The sequence below is a fragment of the Triturus cristatus genome, chromosome 5_2, assembly GCF_964204655.1.
Source record: "Triturus cristatus chromosome 5_2, aTriCri1.1, whole genome shotgun sequence".
In the NCBI taxonomy this organism is placed as follows: Eukaryota; Metazoa; Chordata; class Amphibia; order Caudata; family Salamandridae; genus Triturus; species Triturus cristatus.
In genome coordinates, this window is record NC_140588.1 from 871877797 (window position 1) to 871895515 (window position 17719).

Genomic DNA, 17719 nt, shown 5'->3' on the forward strand with positions numbered 1-17719 from the left:
AACACTCCCAAGGAACCCCCGAGCCAGTAGGCCCCAGGATCCCAAAACCAGGGACAAAGAAGAAGAGGACACAAAATCAACACCGGAAGCATAAGGCACCCCGCCTGGGAGAGGAGAACCTGGAAACCCAGCACCCCCGGACAATAACATAAGATGCGAATACGCAGACCGCATGACCACCCCCGACGGGGCAACATGGTGCAGAAGAACAGAAGGCAGAAAGTTACCCAACCTATTGGTACCCACACCAACGACCGTAGCAGGACGAAAAGCAGAGCGGACCCACCGGGATCAGAACCTGTGACCCTGAGGCCGAACACAAGCCCCTGTAGTGGATGTATGAGACCACTGAGCCCAAAAGCACTCGGAAACAAAAAACAGAAGGCTGGGGCAGGACACAAAACCCGCGCCAACTGAGGCACAACACGGACCATAGATCAACAGCTCCCAAGTCCATCAACCGCAGCAGAAGACGCAAAAGGAGAAGCACCCAGGCGAGTACCACCCAGAGGACAAACGCCCCGCCCAGGCCAGGACAAGAAGGTAGACAGAGCCAGCTCCACAACAGAGACAGAAATGAACTGAAGCACTCACGGGGGCAAGGCCATAGGCCCAGCAACCCCCCGGAGACCTAGGCAGGAGAAAAACCGCCCAGAGAAACAACAATAAACCCCCGCAGGGCCGGTGCAAAAACCCAGAACAACCAAGGAATGGGCAACAGAAGTCAGACGGGAAACCCGCCAACAGGCAAACCAACCGACCCAGTACAGACCGGGAAAACAAGCATGCCCCACAGGGTGGCAAAAAAACCTCCAACACCCGGGAAGGTGAAATAGAATGGAGGACCCCCCCCATCCAGGAACCAACCAGGCCAAACCCCGCGGAGCTTTCCGAGAATGGACAAGAGCAGGTGCGCTCAAGGGGGCCTGGCCATCGGGCCAGAACAGAAAGACCCCCGGCCAACCAAGAGTCAAAGCGGAAGGGACTCCCAAGGGAACCGGCGAATCCCCCACCAAGCCAGACCGCCCCAAACCGAACTGTCGGGCGGCCAAATGAAACCAGCTGAAGAGGGACCGGCATCAGGAGGAACGCAACCTAAAACCAGAACACCAGAAAACAGGGGGGGGAGAACACCAAAGCCCCACTATAAACTGGAACCGGATGAACAGGACCCACTGGAGCAAGACCAACGAGACAGTCAAAAGCGACCCGAAAGAACAGGCCAAAACGCACACCCCAACAGAGGCGTGCGCCGAACCCCAGTCCCGACCAAGCGGGTACCCCCCAAAGGGTGCAGAACAACCAAAGAGCTACAGCACCACAGACAGGAGCAGAGGAGCCCACTGACCGATACCCGGAGCGGCCCGGCAGGACGACGGACCCCAGAAACCGCGACAGAAGCCACCCAGGAAGGGAGGAGAGGCAACAGAGGGCCCAACCGAGCCCCAACCCCCAGGAAGCGAGGAGAAGCAAGGCCAGGAAGGGGGTACAAGAGTCGCCTGTCGAGCCAGGGAGCATGGTACACCCGCGGAGAACATACCACCAGGGATCGAACAGACCAGAACCAGCACACCCAAGGAGCGCAGGCCGGAAAAGGACAGAAGGATCGCCTGCCAAAACCCCGGAAGGTAAGGAGAAACATGGGATGAATACAGCAAACCAAACGAAGCCGCAGTGCCGTGAAACACCGCCAAACGCCAGAAAAACATCCGGACAAGACCCCATAGGGCCAAGGGTCGAAAGAAGGGCCACAACTAGAATAAACAATGGCAAGCGACACAGCACCACCATAAGCGCGGAGCACTATAATAAGCCCACAGCAACTGGTATCCCCAGGCGGGCACCCATCTAGGCACCAACCAGGCCCGACCATGTTGAATATCCGAGAACAGACGAGACGAGGCGCATCCAGGGCGGTAAGGCCGTAGGCCCAGGAAGGTCCCCAAACAGTGATACGCTGAGCACACCAGAGGGAACGGACATGTGTAACAGCAAAGCGTGCAAACACCCTGAAAAGGGACACCCGGCGCTGAATGACAGACGGATACAGAGACCCAACGGAACGGCACTCAATGCAACGACCTCAAGAGAGCAAGAGGGTGAAGCCGGGCCCCTGCAGCGGATGCACTACACCACCGAGCCGGCAGAAGCGCCAAGAAGCAGGGCAGATCCAGAATCACAAGGGAACCCAAGAGTAGAGTGCACCTCCAGAAGGATAAAAAAAAAAAACAGCAACAACCACGAACGCCACGAGGCAAGCACAGACCCAGCGCAGGAAAGAGGCGCCAATCTACACAATGAAACAACACACACCAAGATTACGTTGTTCCCGCCATAGCGTCCAGGGACATAACGACCCCAAAAACAACGATGTAAAACATTTCCCAACCTCACTGAGGGAAATACCATTGCCTACACTTTAGGCTGAGCAAACAGTGACATGGAAAGAGCAGGGATTGAACACCTAAGCCTCAGAGTAATACTCTAAGACCGTAACCAGTAGGCCAGAGTGACTCTTGTATCCCGGTACAGTAACAGGACATTAACATATCATGCACCAACCGTCAGGTACCAATAAAGGACGAACATGAAATAGGTCCTTTCGAGAACAGAGCCACTGACCTGTAGAAGACACACAGACGACTGCACATACACTGTCCGCTGTCACCCCAGGATACCGAAATGCGACCGAAGAGTCCAAAACAAGGGACCAATAGGACCAGCTCCCTTCCACCGCCTGGCAGAAACCGGGAAAACAGCCGAGAATGCAGAAGCCGGAAGCACAAATGCGGAGCCCAGCGGAAACCTTCGCCGGCCACCATCCCCCGGGGCCAAAACAGGGGAAGCCACAGCCAGCCACAGACCGACCAAACCACAGACCTGGACCCAGCAAAAAAGAAGCTGCCCAGCAACCCGCGGGCCAGGAGAGAAGAGCCGCGGGACGAGCCCGGCCCCGCCCACCAACCATTCCGCCTCGGGGGAAGAAAACAACGTGGACGGAAAGCGGCACCCCCTCCCGTGAAGAGCTGAGGGAAAAGCCCGCAAGAGGGGCTGAAACCGCCCGGGAGAACATGTGTGGAAACCACACACCCCGGCGACAAGCAGGTAAAAACACCGCGCAGTGTACTGGCTTTATTCGCGAATCATTTGCCCCGTACCGGTCACAGAGCCACCCGACTCCAAACCGGCAAAAACGAGGCAGAGCGCCTCGGACTGGCGAACCAGCAGTATACAACTAGCAGTAAGACACTGCCAGACCCTTAAAAGTATATCTCCACCTTTGAAGGAAATACCATTGCCAACGCGGTCGATCAAAACAGACCGAACATAACAAAAGGGAAGCGGGAGAGCGCCCGATGACCGAAGAACGCACCGCTTTTTCGGGCGCCCCACCATACGTACCAGACCCACAGCGACTCCGAATGGGAAAGAGCAGAACCTCCCCCAACGAGGCACAAACAGACCAGGCTCCCCCTCCAGGGATGCCGAACCAACAGTATACAACTAGCTCTAGCAACACGACACGGGGTGGGGGGTGGGTGGGCATGAGCAGAACAGGACTATCAGAGACCTGAACCACTAGGCTAGAGTGAGGGACTCCCATCCAGGGACACAACCGAACACACAGCCCACATGGACGAGGGGAGAGGAGATGGCCCAGAAAGGGCTCCAGCCTCCCATGTCCGGCCTCCTGTAAACCCGTGGCTCGCTCAACCAGAGCCTAACCGGCCCAGTCACCGGGCTAAGGAAGGAGGAAGGCCCCAGAGTCCAAGAGCCCACTCGGGCAGGGCCACCAACCAGGGCCCAGTCCCAGCTACAGCAGGGACCACTTACCTGAAGACACGCTCAGGAGCAACTGCAGCGCAGAATAAAAAAAAACAGGCTGATGGGTTGGGCCGGCCCGCCTCTTATAGAGGTCATGTGTGTAATGGGTCGGCCATATTGGGAAGGGATGGGAGGCATGGGAGGCTGACTTTTTTGCTTTGGAGGGTTCTGGTGTGGAGCTGAAGCTCACTTTGTTAGTCATATGGCGAGGAAGACTAGCGAGGAGGTAATGATTTCAGCAAACACCATACACTGAGTTTCAGGCCTTTGATGAGCTGGAGAATACACAAGTTATCACCGGTCATCCCAAATCCCGAGGACTAAAACTCAGCATCCTGAAGTTATTGTGCATCTGGTAGTAGTAGTGCATTAGAAAAAAGACCCAAAATATCGGGGGGAGGAGGGACAAAATGTCTGCAAATCGCTCGACTTTGTTTCCTGTAAATTACTTTTCTGTTGCACCCAGGAGTTAACACGCTCTCCTAACTGCCTGCATATCTTAAACTCTCTCACGCTGGGGAGGTCTGTTGAATTGAAAGAGAGGGCGCAAGCAGATGAGTTACACAGGAGACATAGCGCTGTGTGTCACAATTAAACTGATAATACCTCCATTGCGAGATGCATTTAAAACCTCCTGATGGATTAACATGCTCGCAGAACAGGGGAGGCGACAAGGCGCTGCACAGCGGGGCATCACGGAGCAGAAGGGAAAGGTCTGGCGAGCCTCCAATTAATCGAGCCGGGGAAGTGCTTTAAAAAACCCCGAATTATTAATCAAGCGCATTAAACGGATCTAAATATGTTAAACCCAGACATGAAACAGCACAAATGTATTATTAGGTGAGTGGCAATTCCACTATCACGCTAATGAGATCAGTGTGTTTAAAGATTGCACGCGCCGCGCACCGCGGTAATTGAAGCAGATGACTATGAGCACATTACACTGGAGCTGTTACATGCAGTAATAATCAAAAGCTAATTATCAAAGCAGGGAGAGCGCGGCACAAGCCAGTTAAGTCAATAGCTAAACAACCTGAAATGGAATCACTTGGTGGCAGCACTTGAGGCTAATGAAATGCCTTGAAGGATACCCGTGTCACAGGAGGCGCGCATCCGCGGGCGCAATGAGACCAGACCCGCCGAGAAGCCCCACGCGCAGGGAGCGCCGTAGGGTGGCCATGCTCCTGCCCAGATCCGCGACTCTCACACGGACACACACGCGGCCACAGCCCTGTTTAGCAAGGATGCCAGCAGGTTTGTACATGAAATCTATCCCTCACACAGCGGCCGTGTGTTGTGATGCGCCTGCTCTGCTTGTGTGTGGCTCGGCGCCTGCCTCGAATTACTAGGAAACAGCAAATCGGATACTTTGGGCCCGGAGAGTGGAATCCATTTTCATTCAGTAATCACAGAATCAGTGAGAATTAAAATAGTGCGTGTTTAAGAGATAAGTCCAGGAAAATAAAGAAGGAGACATTTAGGACCTGTTACACAAAGGTGAATTTATTCTTTTGTGTAAGTTTACGGTTGTTTGCTATTCACAAAGGTGTTTTAATAGTTGTATCTTTATGACTTGGGAGTCTTTGCACATATAAAGATGGGACTGTCTTATCTTTTTATGTGCGGAGACTCCGTAGTCGTAAAGATGCCACTAGTAACCTGTGAAAAGCGGCTACACTACAGACATCTGAACAAGTGGATATGGCCTGCCACTCTGAAATGTTTAGACCATTCACCGAAAACAGACTGAGGAATGAACTTCTCACCGTAAGATTCCATCTTCGTAAAACAACAGTTCACTCTCCAAACACCACTCCTCACATGTCCTTCATCGCACGTAACAGAAAGGATAAAACTAACTCATAAAACTGCATGCTGACACCAAGGAAGGCAAAAGTAACTAACAAGAGAAGAGATTAAATGGCCAAGCATTATCCTTCTTATGACCAGGTTTCAGCAACTCACATTTTTCGGAAACTCCGGGGTGTGTGTTGCATGCCTTTGCCACCTTCATCATCTTCATAACTCTCCTCAAATTCAAACACTCACAATTCACACCTTGCGTCCTTCTGAATACAGCAACATACACAAAAATATATCTTGCCATTCTTCAATAACATCACCTCCATATTTACAGTAGTCTTTTCCTGGAAATGGGTTCAGAAAACCTGGAACATTTTCTTCTCATCCTCCCCAGGCAGATACAGCATCTCATTTAGCTGCACTAGACATTTGCTTGGTGTCTATACCGCTCTTCTTGGCACTCAAACACAGAACAGTCAAGGACAACTCGGTAGAAAGTGTTCATTGCAGGTATATGACACAAATCTGAACAAGTAGGCGGCAGACAGTAACTGTAAGGGCCACACATGGACTTCCCTTGTGGAAATGAAGCCAGTGGCAGCTGGCATTGCTTGTGGGTGGCGGGCGGAGAGGGAGTCACGCAGGGGTTGGGGAATGCAATATTTAAAAAAAATAAACGTACCTTGCCGCCGGGTCCTGTGTCTCTGCTCCTGCTCTTGTCTTGACTCGAGGAACTGGAGGCACAGCCAGGCCCTACTGACCAATCACAACGCTGCAATGCAGTGTTGTGATTGGTAAGCACTGAGGCTCCCCTTACCAATCACAATGCTGCAATGCAGCATTGTGCTTGGTCTGAGCGCCATGACACAGCGTTAAGCCAGGGGCTGGATGGGTGGGCATGTTCCTCATGCAGGCTGTAATGCAGCCTGCATGGAGGAAAGGGAAAGTGGGCCAACCAAACAGTCATTGCACACTTAGGAGTGGACAAACCACTCCTCCCCTGCCCTGCTCCGAGAGCAGCGCAGCCCTGCCCAACCACCTACCCGCAACGCAGCACAAAGCATAAAATGATAACTCAAAGTTATTATAATTTTTGGTTTCATACTTTGCTCTGCTTAAAAGCAGTGAGGTGACACTCCTCCGCCTTAGCCTCCACTGAATGAAGCACAATCAAAAGAATGTTCAAACCCAAGTATGCACCTTCAGAACACAACATATTACATACAACACAATAGTCAATAGGATAGTCACCACATACAGCACAGACAAAAAGAGAAAAGAGAAACTAGCGCATAACATTACATAAGGACACTAGGAAGTAAACAAGCAGAGAAGAGAATGGATAAGTGAGACATAATCATGCAATTAACCAAAGTTTTTGCCATTTTTATTTATATAGTGCAAACTATTAGAGCACTTTACATGAGCACCAGTTACATTACACAAGGTGACATTCATTTTTTAGGCACTGCGAAATTATGTAATTTGCCCAGAATCACAGGATGTTGAGCCAACACTGAGACTCAAACCGAGTCCCCAGTCCAAAGTCGGTAGCTCTGACCCTAACAACACATACTCTCCCAGGTGCCTCAACACCTATTGCTCACTGGACACTAAGTCCACATTGGATGTGTGAAAGTATAAAAGTACATGTTATTATTATCTTCATCATCCTCCCACAGATTGTCAACATTGATCCTGACACTCACAGCACCGTGCACCATTCTGAAATTATTTGAACATTGCCATTCCCAAACATCTACCATTTTTCCTTGGCAAGCTCATTTTTAGAAAACCTAGAGCAACCTTTCCTTAACTGCAATTCAGTAACACATCTGAAAGAATGTAGGCAGCAGATGCAAGCTAACACACTGTAATATTTGCACAAAGGGGACCCAATATACGTGAAGTAGAACATTGCCCAGGAGCCAATTTCCAAAGGGCCTCTGCACTTGTGGCAGAGGCCCGCACTCATGCGGGAGGCCTGCATCTCATGGCTGGGGCCCCGCAATCATCGCAGGACCTACAGAATGAGTAACTGTGGTGCAGAGGTCCTGCAACAAGTGTGGGGCCCCCCGCCACAAATGTGAGGCCTCCGCCACTAGTGCGGAGTCAATTTGTGAATCGGCCCCACAGTGTTTGCACCTGGAGTTTGTAATATACTAATTGATCATTCCAGGGACAGTAAGGAATTCCCCTTATAACAAGTTGGACCTGAAAGTCACTTTAGAAGTTGAGAAGTACCCGGAATATCAGGAAACCTGCACCCAATTCTCATGATTATTCCTCATTTTCTCCCAGCGCTTCACATATATATTTTAGCTGCTTTCAGCAGACAAAGTGTCTGGGTAAAACACACGAGATTCGTGGAGTTACCGTGGATCTGGTGATCCTAATAGCCTTAGTGACTCCCTTTCCTGAACACATTGTGATTAGCTTGGGACTCCCAATGAGGCCCGCAGAGATTTCCTTGTTGAACCCATCAACATTCCAATGCATTGGTTTGTTTGTTTGCAGTTTTATATAGCACACACTCGAACCGAAAGTACGAGAGCCCTTTACATTAACACCAGTTACATCAATCGAGTACATATGCGTGTTTAAGTGATAGGCCCAGAATCAAAGGATGTTGCTCCGATGCCAGTCTCAAATCTGGCTCCCCAGTTCCAAAGTCGGCAGCTTTGGCCATTAAGTTACATCCTTTAGCCACCATGAGCCCGTACTCTTAGAATCACTCACTCACAATCACAACCGGTGAAGCAGTTTGCCAGCTGTCAACCAGCAACCACTTTGGGACCATATGTAACTCAAATACAATAATATACATCTCCATTCAATAACACATTACACAACAAGCAAAACCCAACGCAGGGCCCTCGGAAAAGGCATTGGCAAAGTAATTGTGTTTAGGGGTGGTGTCTTTCACACCAAGACATTTTTAAAGATACCTGTCAGTAGCAGTGAAAGGAGAGCTCTCTACCCAGTCACTCATGGCAAGCAATCACAGACACTATCCGGAAATGCGCAATATTCGGCAATGATAGGCTAACTTTCGACACTTGTTGTGGCAGCATTCACCAGCTGACCACCTGCACCAGGGGATTAGAAGGGCTCCTATTTCTAAACCCAGAGGCCGGTCGTCACGACGCTTGTCGACGGGCTCTCCATGTTTCATAGAGTTCAGTGCCTTCACCACTCATTCCGAATGCATCCATCACGGCGCGCGCTGCGAGCCCCTCGCGGTGTCTCAGGCTTCATGCCATGGCTGCTTTCCAGATGTAAAGCTGTGACAGTTTAGTCCCGAGAAGACTAAAATAATTGCTTCTTCTTCGGAAAAATAGGCTTTTCCGCGCGACTTTAGGCGGCTTTGCGGGCCTCTGACAACACCGGTATCGCATTAAAATAACACCATTTTAACCCAGGCTATTAAGTACACGGAGGCATTCTGGGATATTCAGGTTCGACTCCAAGTGCATAATTATGCTGCAGCCGTTTTAAAAATCACCATTAAAAGCTCCAGCTGCTTAAACAATTTGATAGACTGGAGCCGTTCTGCCATCCGTGCCCCCCAGCTGTGTTGCTTAGCAACATTTTAATTCAAGAAGAATCGAAGGAGATGAAATCCCCGTGGAGAAGGAAACAGAAATAAGAAGGCCGCTGACAGATGATCCGAGTTGTTTCTTCTAATACACTGTGAAGATCACGGGCTCTTTTCATGAATGATAAATGCACTGTACACAGATCAATGGGTTCAACAATACACTCGATCCAGCCCGCATGTCTGTGGCGCAGCGGCCCTGGCGACCCAGAGATGTACCTACCTCTTTGGATGGATTTTCCACTTCGCATCTACCTCACGAGACCTTTAATGGGAGGTTTCTGTGCAGGTCACTTGACAGTCACTCTGGCAACCCTCTCATTACCTGCGTTCCACAAAACTCGTGTACAGTAAACAGAAACATATGATGCTGGTGGGCACCCCCATGTGGATAGGGCACGTCCTGCACGAGAGAGGATACCCATGGCGAGCCGAACGCATCATCCCATAGGGAACGTTCCCTGGGCTGGCGTAGCCACAAACAGAGGTGCTGAGTAAACAGCAATGGCTCTTAATCTATGCTTCACAGACCCCTTGGGGAGACTGCGACACCTACTTAGGGGGGCAGCATCTGTTTGGAACTTTAAATGCTAGCAGATTAATTAAGTATGTATTTATACATAAAAATGAAACTGTAAAAATTGAAATTTCTAAAACACTGTAAATGGAAGGAATTTGAAATTGAAGATTAAAATTAAGTTGGTACCCTTTGCCTGATTCGAGGTAGCAGAACAAGCACCACATCTAAATGGGATGTCTGAAGCACTGGTACGTGCTGGCAAAAAGAGAGCATATTTTAGGAACTAAAAAGAGAACGTGACATGCTAGAATCTAGTGTGTTGCTTCACTTCATCTTTTAGAAATAAAACCCCATTTTGGAAAGCCCCAAATTTCCCTTTAAAATGTTGTTTTTTTAAACATTTTTTGTTTGTAAAGTATTTAAAACATTTCAGAATTTGTGCATTTGTTTTATGTGTACTGGTTTCTGTATTCTTGTGTATTTTTTTTTATCCAAATCTTAGAAAATGTTTTTTCTGGGGTCCTAGGCTCTGCTAATGATTCAGTGGGAGTCCACAGAAGTCAAAAGGTTAAGAATCACTGGTATAGAATACTCAGAAGGGCATCTACGTCCTGTCCCTACATGGAGTGGTTCCTGTGAAAAGCAATGGAACGCTCCACAGACCTTATTGTCTCCTCCGAGGGTCTGCCAACACAGACAACCCCCCATTGGTAGGGTGCACTTCCCTATATCCACAGACGGGCAAGGAAGGTGAAGCCTGACTGTGCAACAGGAACTGTTGCTCTCGGCATTTGATGGGGGTGTTGTCTTGTAGCCCCCCACACACAAAAAGGCGGTAATATGGGATGAGGTCACCCCCATGGTCCCCCAGAGTCCCTCAAGGGCCATAGGCTTGCAGAACACCCGCTCAGGGCAACGATTGCAACACTGCTCTGAAAGTGCATGTGAACTGTGTGCAACTGTGCCTTATGCAAGACTGCCATTATTGTAGTACACTTCACCATTCTGTTGTGTGTTGGACCCATTGCGACCGTGCATGTGGTGTGGCGGTATTCTAGATCATAGACCGCGATCACTTCTCGGATATTGGTTTAGGCACAGTAAACAAATAGACATGTGTCTATCAGCCACCGCTTTCCATCGAAAGATGTCCAATGCATGCTTGTAAAATATTAAAGTCCATGCAGGGAAGTTCTCTATATTACTGTGTCACTATCTAGGCCTTGTTTGCAAGCCAAAGCAGGAAACGTTTTCTAATACACTTTGTGTTTACTATTTTTTTCTTTCAGGCCAGTGAAAAGATAAAGCCTAGAAATGCCTCTGGAAAGTAAGTGTAATGTGTGTGTGTTTGTACCTCAGTTTGAAAGAAGCTTTTGTGACAGAACACGAAACACGGTGTCCACTGTAACTCCCTCAGAGCTATCATTCTGCAGCAGCCCTTCAACACTGATCGGCCAAGACAGGCCTGGCTCGCGGATGCTTCCCAGATGAAGTGGGCCCGGCCACTTCAGAGCTTCGGGAAAGAGAGGAGTTCATGCTTCAGGCTGCCAAGTAATGTGATCATGTGCTTACGGTTCCCAGATGTCCTTATGTTGCTCATTTAAGTTTGCCTAGTCTTTAAAATAAAAGGGGCTTTTTTAATTATAATGTCTAAACATTGTTGAGAAGAAGTATGAGGGAAGAAGGCCAAGAGGGCTGCAGAGAGGTTACATAGCCAAGGCTGCCAAGCCTACAGCTCAACATCTCTGGCCTCTACCTTGTTGTGACTGTGAGCACACACGCACAGAGACAGTTGTACACCCACAGAAACAAGCTCAGAGGCAGACACACACACATATACAGACAGATTTTACAGTCCTACAAAATGTAAGCGAACAAACGGAGACCAATTTCGAAGACATATTATAGCCTGAATTTATGGCTATCATGTGCACTAGCAGTAGTAATATAGTACCTTAATCAACTAAAGACTTTTAATAGAAAAGCACTAGTAGGAATTAAAACCACTCTAATGGCCTAGCCCCCTCCTCCCTTTCAGTGTTCATGATCTATTCATGCCATGATATGAAGCATACTCTCAAATTAAATGGCAGGACATTAAAGCATCATTTAAGGATTACGCCATTAGGTTTAATGCCTATTACGCACGCGGGAGGCCATAACAGTTGTGTTTTTTGCTCTATATCCGGATTTCACTCGTGCTTTTAACAATGAGATCGCTTTGCCACATTCCTTATCCAGACAGCAGCGAGTCTTGGCAAATCACGAATCTGAGCAGTTTGTGTGCGACGGAGAGAATGTTGGAAGATACGTCTCCTTCGAGTAGTGTAAATGTAAAAAAAAAAAATGTAAATTGATACTTGTATAGCGCACTACTCACCCGCAAGGGTCTCAAGGCGCTTGTATGAATACCGCTGTGGAACCCATCCTGGCTTTCCCTGTGAGGCGTCCACTCCTGGGCACCCCCAAGGTGGAGGCCAGGCATCCTTAGCGTTGTGGGGGCCGTTGTGGAGATTAAGCAAGCTATTGCCCAGAGTTGCAGAGTGGGACTCCATGATTGGAATAGGCACCGAGGCAAGAATTATCAGGTCCGTGGAATATTTGAGCCCAAGACCCGCCGAGGCAGGGAATTGAACCCTGGTCCCAGGCTAGACCTCTGCATCAGGGTCTGCCACTCTAATCATTGAGCCACACTTCTCCAGTGTAGTGTGTTACAATAGTAAGCAGTCGTTAATGGGCTTCAATAGTAAAGTGTGAAAACACCTCATGGTTAATCCCACACAAAGACTACCGGTGCCATAAGACACTACATTCCTACAGTGAGTATCAGACATCAGCCCATGATGCAAAGAAAGGAACAATGCCATACATCGACGAGTCCTTTTAGCTGTCAATAGCCGCACATCACTAATGTAAATGTGTGTCCCTCCACCTTATGGTGAAAACGTCATTGTCATGCTGAAGATGCTAACAGTGGGACCCTTCAACAATGGGTGCTGGCGGGTGGAGTCGAATGTGTCAACATGTAGGCAAACATTTAGTTGGTCTTCTTTTTTGTGGTGTGTAGGGGGCACTGGTGGTGCCACATGTGTGCTGGGGTGATGTGCCTGAGGGCCTCCGCCACCACTGAGAAGTAAGCCATCACTGGTCCAACCCCAGCCCCGTTGCTACACTGCTCCGTTCTACTGAGTGGGACTCTTTCCATGAGGGCTCCAGTTCAGTGCTGGGGAAGAGCCCGCAGTGGGAGAATCCGATTGCTCGCGTCAAGCACGAGTCACTAATGTAACCACTGTGTATTGCATTGTTCCTGCACAGCGACCAAACCCAATTCTGTCAAGGCAGATGGCACATATTGCATTATTCGGGCCCCTGGTGCATTTGACTGCCTCTACTTTTCTGTGAGCAAGCCTGTATTGCCTGTGTTGTGTCATTATGCGATATTTCACGATTGATATTAAGTACTTTGATGAATGGCCACATTTCACATTTTTTTACAACCATACCTGTCCCGGTTTAACGTGACCCTTGCATTCTCTATTGCATCCCCTTTGTATTTAGTATAAGTAATAGACGTGTTTTGTCCCGTTGACTTAATGTTTGCTACCATGTATGGTTCTATGATGGTATTTGTGTTTTCAGGTGAGACAAGCAAATGTGCTGCGGTATGCATTTCATGTCTTCGTTCATATGTGATACTGCAACATTGTTGCTTGCGTCCTCCAATGCTTCTTCGTACAGTTTTCTGATGCTGTTTAAGCTTCTGTTTTGTCCTCTATAAAACATAAAACGACAAAAAGAAATTACTAAACAGATAATTGAGTGACTAAATATATTTTCATGCAACGAAGGTTCTAGGTCATTAAGATAAAAGTTCCCAGACTGTAGCTATAGGTTCCTACATTATAGTAACATTGAATATTAAGTTGCTATTACAGAGCCAGACACTGGAAATGTTTCAGGACTCTTGCAGAGTAAAATGTTGGAGTAATACAGAATTCACGGCTCCTCACAGAAACCCTACGTTAAAATGTAGGAGTCTGTGCTCCCATGAATGTATTTCTTTTTAACCCTTTTTATTGCATTTGTTAGACCTGGCATCCTTGGCGTGGTTTCCCCTGACTTTTTGCCTCTGCCTCCTATATTTTTGACACTGTGGTGGAATTCGTTTTTGCTGGTTTAGATGCTTTGGGCACTATGTCACTGCTGATCAGTGCCAAAGTGCAAGTGCTCCCTGGTTAAATTGTTACTGTAATTGATTATCCATGATTGGCATATTTGTTTTACCTGTAAGGTCCCTAGTAACGTGCACTGAGCTTGCCAGGGCTGGTAATTCAAATGCTACTAGTGGGCCTGCAGCACTGATTGTGCCACCCACAGGAGCAGCCCTAAGATGGTGTCTCAGGCCGGCCACCGCAGTGTCTGTGTGCAGTTGCTAACTGCCATGTTGTCCTGGTCAGTGTACACACTTGCCAGGCCTGACCCTTCCCTTTTCTTGCACATTAGACACCCCTATGGTAGGCCCAAGGTACCCCCCTGGGCAGGGTTCAGTGTAAGGTGTAAGGCAGGACATGTACTGGCGCGGGTAACATGTCCTGGTAGTGAAATACAGCCATTTACGTTTTTCACTATTGCAAGGCTATTTTGCCCATAGTCTAGAATGGGGAATGCTGTGTATAATGTTTACCAGCATATCTTCCCATAGGAGCAAGATAGAAAATTGGAATCTGGTATCCCTGAACTCAGAATTTCATAACACATCTTTTAGGGAGGATGGTTTTTAAATTCCGTGTTTGAAAATAGCACTTTTAGAAAGTGGCTATTTTTTTGTTCAACCTTTCTGTGTGCCTCTGCCTGTTTGTGTATTGACTGTCTGGTTTGTGAGTGAGAGGGGCTGGGGGTGGCTCCAGGAGGGAGGGTGAGTCAGCCCTAGGCTGATTAGACTTATCTGCGCTTAGAGTGGTGGGAGGAGTTGCACCTGGGCCTGAATATGGCTGTGCCTGCCTTCCACAATGCTGGCTCCACCTCCTACGGTGTGTCTGATGGCCCTGGCCTCCCCTCACAAAGAAAGAAGACATGCCCTGGCAGAAGGCACCTAGTTCTGGTTTGGACTGTATCCTGGACCCAGCACACATGTAAGAACAAAGACTTTTGGGGTATAAGTAGCTGTGCTAAAACCCCAGTTAATTTAGACTTCTACAATCAAGAGGAACCTCTGCCCAAGGTGATCAACTGAAGAAACTGAGTACTGCCCTTGCTGTGTGTTCTGGGGCTGGCATGTAGTTTGCTGATTCTGCTGAGGGTGAGGCTAAAGGACTTTGCTATGTGCTGTGTCCCCCCCTGCTTCAAAACAAAGGACTTTGTTGTGTGCTGTGTCCTGAGAGTCTCCAAGGGCCCAAGCAGAGCTGGCCTCCTGTTTGCAACTGAGGAATATAAAAGTTTGCCAAGGACTTCTGTAATCTGCCCTACATCGTGTTCTGCTGTTTCTGCTGGGGCCTGGGGCTAATTGCGTGTCCCCAGGACATTATCCGTGCTGCCCGGCTTGTGAACGTGCTTGGCTGCTCTCCACCAGTACTGAGAGCACCGCGTCCATCACCTCTGCCGACCCGTGAGCAGAACAAAGTATTGAGGACTGGTGTCCCTTCCCACCGGCTCCCGATTCCCGAAGAATATTGCCCCTTTACTTTGGAATCACCGCCGCATCTCGAGCTGTGCGCCAGAGCCTGGCTCACAGAGGAGAAGAGCCACGGAAGTCCCTTGCCGGCATTCACTGGCGCTGGCCTAGGGGTCTGTAGCGTAATTGTCAAGGCCGCGCTGGGATTGGTTCCCACGATGCAAGCCTCCCATTGACTCAGAGGCTCGGTCTTGCGGCGCCGTGCTGGGATTGGTCCCAGCGGTGTGGGTCTCCCAGCAACAAGGAGGCTTGTCCTGACGGTGCCGCGCTGTGGACGAAGGAAAAGTGAGGCGTCTCAAAGCAACCCTGGTGAAGCTGTGCCCAAGTCTGGGAGCGTTGCCGGAAGAATCGCCGCCCGGAAGATTGCCGCGCAGACCGCCCAGTCCCGTCCTGCCTCAAGGTAACTCCACTCTGATCAACAACCAGAGCCTGCACCCAAAACCTTACTGTTGAGCACATTACCGACACGCCGGGTCCAGGGGCCTAACCGCTGCACTTGACTGTCGCGCACTCGCGCATTTAAAAGAGGGCGATCCCCTGATTAAAAGGGGACCAACCAGGGTAGCAGATTCCGTGCTACAATGGGGGCATTTTCTTTTTATCGCTAAGGGCACCCATTTTGCAACATACAAGTTTATTTTGGACACAGAGAACATACAAGTTTATTGTTGACAAAGAGAACCTACAAATTTCTATGAAAAGAGTAACTTTATTTATAGGTATGTGCCTTTTCTGATGTTTTGATCTGACCTATATAAAGATATTGATATTTTTATAACAATCTGTGTGGTGTACATGTGTGGTGTTTCACTGTGTTATTGTGAGTTTTGGTGCAAATACTTTACACATTGCCTTGGGGATAAGCCTGTCTGCTCGTGTCAAGCTACCAAGGGGGTGAGCAGGGGTTATCAACAGTGTGTACCCCCTTACCCTGACTAGAAGCAAGGGTCCCTATTTGGACAAAGGTGCTTACCTCTGCCAACTAGAGACCCCAGCTTTAACAGCATTTATTCAGTAACATCAGTCAATGTAACACATTGACATGGTGCACTGACAGTTTGAGGCTATGCACCATGTAGACAGGGTTGTTATGCCAATGCACAAAGCCAAAGGAAGCCTTGGGTCTCAACATGAGCTTACATAATCAACCACACGTGTGAGGACATGCTGTAATGCTACTTCTGCTCGGGACATATATAAACAGAAGCTAGAGTCCTTCGAATCCAAATCTACAACAGTTCCATTGTGGTTTTATCATGGTATCCACAATGCCAGCAAATATCATCAGACTATTTCACAGTATCATCTATGCATGGGGCAAAAAGACATCAACTCGTGAGGGAGCCAGTCAAGGTAAACTTCAACATAGAGAGACAATAGGGTAACACAAGCACAGGCCTATGAAGGACACAATGCTGGAGAGTAATACCACCAAAGCAGGCTCAGGAGCTCGAGAGCAGCTGGAAAGGTTCTGCATCTGCAGCACATGTTTTTGTGCAGGAACAGAGGCCATCAGAGCACCACATTGTGTATTTCACATGATTTATTTTAGGTAGTACCAGGTCTTTGGAGGCCTGCTGTTGCCCTCAGCCTAAGCTGTTCTCCCCCTGGGACACAAAGCTCAACTCTTGCGTGGCAGTGCTGACCCTGACTCCACCACCTCTGCTTGCCCTGGAGTCTTGGGTTTGTCTTTAGGCGGTGTCATGTGTGGCCAGTGAAGCCCATCGGTCCCAGCAGTAGTGTAGGTCACGCCCCCTTTTGTGTACTCTTTCCTGCCCTGCGGCCTCAGTAAGCAGAGAGCCTGCCCTAGTTCTTCCACATGTTTTAACTTCGATCATCGCTTTCCCACCGCTGATATACTTAATGTGTGTATTAGAAAATAAAACATGATACCCTGTTCGCGATCATTTCTTGTTCACCGTGGATACGCCTCCTCAAACAGTGAGTACTTAGAAGCTCTCGAGTGTAGACTCAAACCCTTTAACGCAATCATGAATTTCTTTACTGACAGTTCTTGTCCTCTTTTTTATTTACATTTCTCACTTTTCTATCAGAAATCAGTATCGGGGGGGACATGGTTAAGCGCGGCAGCGTGATGGCCGCGTTTTAAAGCAGCTCCGGACCGTCATCCGAAACCCACAGATCCGCCTCACCCATCCGTGTCTGAAGAAAGGGACTGCTGCCTAGGGTGCTCAGGACCGCAGCGGGCTGCTTCCTGGTGTGAGAAGTTGGCATGGTACATGCTGTCCACTAGTTATAGTGGGGACCCTGTACCAGTCCAAACAACCCCTTATTGGTTATG

At 48.8% G+C, this 17719-nt stretch overlaps 1 protein-coding gene across 2 annotated transcripts in view; it reads left to right on the forward strand.

Moving 5' to 3' along the window:
• The window catches only part of AFF2 (ALF transcription elongation factor 2), an 855266-nt gene that overhangs the window by 624788 nt on the left and 212759 nt on the right, over positions 1-17719 (forward strand). For both annotated transcript variants that reach the window (XM_085608002.1, XM_085608001.1), the window contains exon 9: positions 11036-11073. In XM_085608002.1, the coding sequence (XP_085464128.1) occupies positions 11036-11073 (38 nt within the window). The remainder of the gene's footprint in view (positions 1-11035; positions 11074-17719) is intronic.